The following is a 4,559-nucleotide window of genomic DNA, read 5'->3' as shown; positions in this document are numbered from 1 at the left end:
ATGTTCTACAAAAAATAAAATTAACAACATAATATAATTTAAATAAATATATTATTATATACGTATTTTTTATTTAATTTTAAATTTTTACTGCTTATATTTTTAATATATATTTTCACTTCTTTTCTTTTAAAATTACATATAATTTAAAAAAATACTAATGATATGATTAGAAGTTAGAATCAATATTCAATTATTTTTAAAAAAATGAGTTAATTTTATAATTATCAATAGAAATTTTTTTATATTAATATCTAATTATATTTTTATATATCTAGAAAAAAATATTATTTTTAAATAGTAAGTATAAAAATTAATTATCTCTATTTGTGCAACAAATTTAATATCTAATTAAATATAAAAATATACATGTTAAATTCTTTTAAATTTTAGATAACAAATGTTAAAATAAAGTGAAAAAAATTAAACTCTTTCATTTGAAAATAATAACTAAAAAATTTATTATTTAATTTTGTTTAAGACTCTAGTCTTCTTAGCCAACGGGAACTTTTGTCCTTTACGACCATTTTATAAAAATAATTTAATGCTATAAATTTTTCGTGTCATAATCTATAATACCAGAACCGACATAATTTTAAAAGATTTATATTCCCGTAATAGTATTACACGTAAAATACTAGTTTATACTAAAAATAAGTTATCAAATTAATTATTTCACTTATTTGAATAGAACATATACTAAAATATAAAATAAATATTAAAAATAATTTAAAAAATATGTGTATTTATACATAAATATGTAATAACTAAAAACTATAATAATTAATTTTTGAAAAAAAAAAAAACCAATTTGGGCTTGTATATGTAAGAAAGATTGTCATGTAGATAATATTTTTTTGAGCAAAACTTTACTTATTTTTTGTAGAATTTGTGATAAATAGAGAGTAGTTGATAAATGATATATAAAAGCTTAAAAAATAATGAATATTTCACGGTTCAAAACTACATTGTTTTTTTTTTTTTATCAAAGACAGGAGACTCGAACCCGTAACCTCTTAATTGAGTATGGGGAGATTATGCCATTTGAGCTATTACTCATTGGCTCAAAACTACATTGTTTACATACTATTATGTTAGCAACTAGATTCACACCACTTTAGATAATGAAATATATGGATAATTCTGTTTTGTTTCACACTATTTATTAATGGAAGGACATACAAAATTTGATACCATAAAAAATTTAGTTGATATTTTTTTAATGACTAATATATATGAGATCGAAATTCTCAAAAATCTAATTATCACTTTATTTTTAATCCTATTTATATTCTAAAATGATGTTCAAAATACGATCTTATAACTTATCTTTTTAAAACGTATTTAAGTAGTTCTAATAAATATCTCTATTATGAAATTGTTTGACCAGTATTAAGTTATTAAAAAACTTTTTAAATTTTTTTTTAGTATATTTGAAAAAATTTTAATGGTAGAAATAAAAAATATTTCTTTTAGAAGTTATAATTCATGTACAGAAAGAAAACTAACGAGAAAGGTAATATTAAAAACACAAGGGATTATTAGTTAAACTTAAGGTATTAACCCCAAATTGTTATTTTGTAAATTTATGAGTAATAATAAAAAGAAATTGTTTTTGTAGGATATAAAAGTGAGAAATTAGTCTCTAATATTTTAAACTTTTATATTAAATATATTGCTTTTCAAAAATATAAAACAATAATAAATATATTATGTGTATACTAAAAATAAGTTATCAAATTAGTTATTTTATTTATTTGAATAGAATATATATTACATTACAAAATAAATATTAAAAATAAGTTAAAAAATACGTGTATTCATACATAAATGTGTAATAATTAATTTAGTAACTATTTTTTATATTCGATTAACATTTTTGTTACATCAATTTAGTCTCTAGACTTTTTAAAATTATAATGATTAATTTTTGTTTTTTTTATCTTAGAGTAAAATGACAATTAGATTTTTAAAAATTTCGATCTCAAACTAATTAGTTTTTGAAGAAAAAAAATACTAATTTAGTCCTGTATATTTATGAAAGATTGTCATATAGATAATAATTTTTAGAATGAAATTTCACTTATTTTTAGTAAAATTTGTGATAAATAGAAAGAAGTTGATAAAAAGATATATAAAAACTTAAAAGATAATGAATATTTCACTGTCCAAAACTATATGATTTACATATTAATGTGTCGGTAACTAGATCCACACCACTGTAGATAATGAAATATATGAACAATTCTATTTCGTTTCACATTATTTATTAATGGAAGGACATACAAGATTTACTATTGTATCTTCGATAATCTATCGTCATTTTACTGTGTATCCTATTTATATTCTAAAATGATGTTTAAAATACAATTTTATAACTTATCTTTTTAAAGCATGTTTAAGTAGTTTTAGTAAACACCTCAATTATGAAATTTTTTGAGTAGTATTAGTTATTAAAAAATAACTTTTTTAAAAGATTATTTTTTTATCTTTTAGTATATTTGAAAAAATTTTAATGGAAAAAATAAAAATGTTAAAAGATAAAAAATAAATTTTTTTTTAGAAGTTATAAACTTATAATTCATGTGCAAAAAGAAAACTAACAAAAAAGGCAATATTGAGTTTTTCCTTGCACACTTTAAGCACATAGAAAATTAATCAGAAAATTGACAGAAATCTGAATTAAAAATCTACGCTTATACATTCAAAAATTAAGGAAAGAATAATGAAGAGAATAAGAACAAAGTCACCATTTCAAAGTGCAGTTCACATCACAAATCTCATACAGAGATGTGATATTCTGTTTAGAAAACATACCAATTATTACATTGTTTCTACTTTCTACCAACCACAACACACAAAAAAAAGACAATTAATTATGTAAACGCTTTATAATCATCTAAAAAGCCAAAAGCTTTAGACATGAAAAATATCTAAACTTCAAAACCTCACTACAAGACCAGACTATAAGAATTAAGAAGCAAGACAATGATTAATGATTCCGTGCATTGATGCATTCAAATTTCAATATCCATAGACTAAAGTGACATTTGATTGCACCTTGATGCATAATGCATGTTACACATTCCTTAACAGGAATATCTCGATGCAAAGCAAGGAGAATAGTTACATACAAATTTTTTTCCTCTTTCTCTTCTTGTCCTTATCCTTGATGTTGCTAGGAAGGGACAAGAGACTCTCTGTATAAACAGCATCCGCTTCACGAATGGGACAATAAAGATTTTTAAAATGCTTGAGCAGATCTCCTCTGACATTATAGATTAAGTACCCTCTCTTATCAGAGAAAGCATGACATTTTCCAATAATATCACCATTACTGGATAAGCACAATGGCTGAAAGGCTTTGCAAGGAATCTGACAGAGAGTCCAAGATGAGTGCACTTTATATTCTTTCATCACCCATATCTGAGTTGTATGGCTACCATAATTGTCACAATACAAAGATAGGCAGTCTCCTAGTAGGGCGAGACATGGAAAGGGGCATTCACCGATTAGCAGTTGTTCCGGTGCAGATATCCTTGAGAAAGTCTTTTCCTTGAGATCAAAGATAAGAATAGCATCCCTGTAATCTTCAAGACAGAAAGGCACCCAATGAATAGCGCCATTCAAGAACAACCCACGAGAATTGTGGTCAAACCAATCCAATGGACTGGGGAGTACAGCATCAAGATTAATCCATGAATTGGTTCTCAAGGACAAGCATTCCAAGTAATCTTCTTGCCTTTCATAATCCCTATAAGCTACGACAAATAAGTAATCATCCTGTGATGCATCATAACCAAATCCATGCAGATTCCTACTGTAGGAAAGCCCAAAGCCATGGTATTTAAGACGACGAACAATATGAGAATAGGATATTCTTTTGCTGAATCCTGCAGGATCCCAATACCTCAAAATCAGAATGTGGTGGAGACATTTCTTTTTGTGATGCATCATTTTCGTCTAAATTAACCAAGTAAGTCATACCGCCGTTTTTCAGGAAGATTTTGGTAGCAGCGGGAGAGTGGCGAAAATGCAATTCCGCAAAGTCAGGATCAGAAATTAGAGAGCACCAGAGCTTGGAAACGCACTTGAGGCGAGCTACATGTCTGATCGGCACCCGCAGTAGGATTATGTGAATCAGGTCAATAGGGAGGATGTCGTGAATGCTCTTGCTCTTGTGATTCATCTTCTCCATGGTAGATTCCTCTTTTACTTTGTTCACTGTGTGCTTCAGCTTCTTCTTATCCAAGCTTGGATTGCTGAGCTTTTCGCAATTCAAATACAAATTCACTGTCAACTGCGGTCCCGAGACTTATCTTTTAAAGGAAGGGGAAGGGCTAGTTTTGGATTGGCTATTGGAAAAAGATAAGTTATATCTTTTAAATAGTTCAATAAAAAATTTTGGATAGAAAAATTTATTTAATTTGAAAAATAATTAATTATTTTTACATATATAAGTTTATTTAAAGACTTTTTAAAATGTAGTTTGAATATATAAAATTACAATATTTTAATTTTTTAGAATTATATTATTTTAAACGAACTCTGCTTTTAGA

The 4,559-nt window shown here is 25.7% G+C and overlaps 1 protein-coding gene across 1 annotated transcript; it reads right to left on the bottom strand.

Moving 5' to 3' along the window:
* On the bottom strand, positions 3,108-4,220 carry LOC107606016 (F-box/kelch-repeat protein At3g06240-like). The gene is made up of 2 exons (XM_016307978.2): positions 3,988-4,220; positions 3,108-3,893 (listed from the first exon to the last, which is right to left on the bottom strand). The coding sequence occupies exons 1-2, from the start codon at positions 4,196-4,198 to the stop codon at positions 3,127-3,129; spliced, it is 978 nt and encodes a 325-aa protein (XP_016163464.1). The 5' UTR covers positions 4,199-4,220; the 3' UTR covers positions 3,108-3,126.

This window comes from Arachis ipaensis, chromosome B07 (genome assembly GCF_000816755.2).
Source record: "Arachis ipaensis cultivar K30076 chromosome B07, Araip1.1, whole genome shotgun sequence".
In the NCBI taxonomy this organism is placed as follows: domain Eukaryota; kingdom Viridiplantae; phylum Streptophyta; class Magnoliopsida; order Fabales; family Fabaceae; genus Arachis; species Arachis ipaensis.
The sequence above is the reverse complement of the archived record's forward strand: the minus strand, read 5'-3'. Positions and strand labels throughout refer to the sequence as shown.

Coding starts and splice junctions, on each gene's coding strand:
- LOC107606016 (XM_016307978.2), bottom strand. CDS start 4,198: ATGGAGAAGATGAATCACAAGAGCAAGAGCATTCACGACATCCTCCCT. Junction 3,894..3,987: donor AATCTTCCTGAAAAACGGCG/GTATGACTTACT, acceptor GGGATCCTGCAG/GATTCAGCAAAAGAATATCC.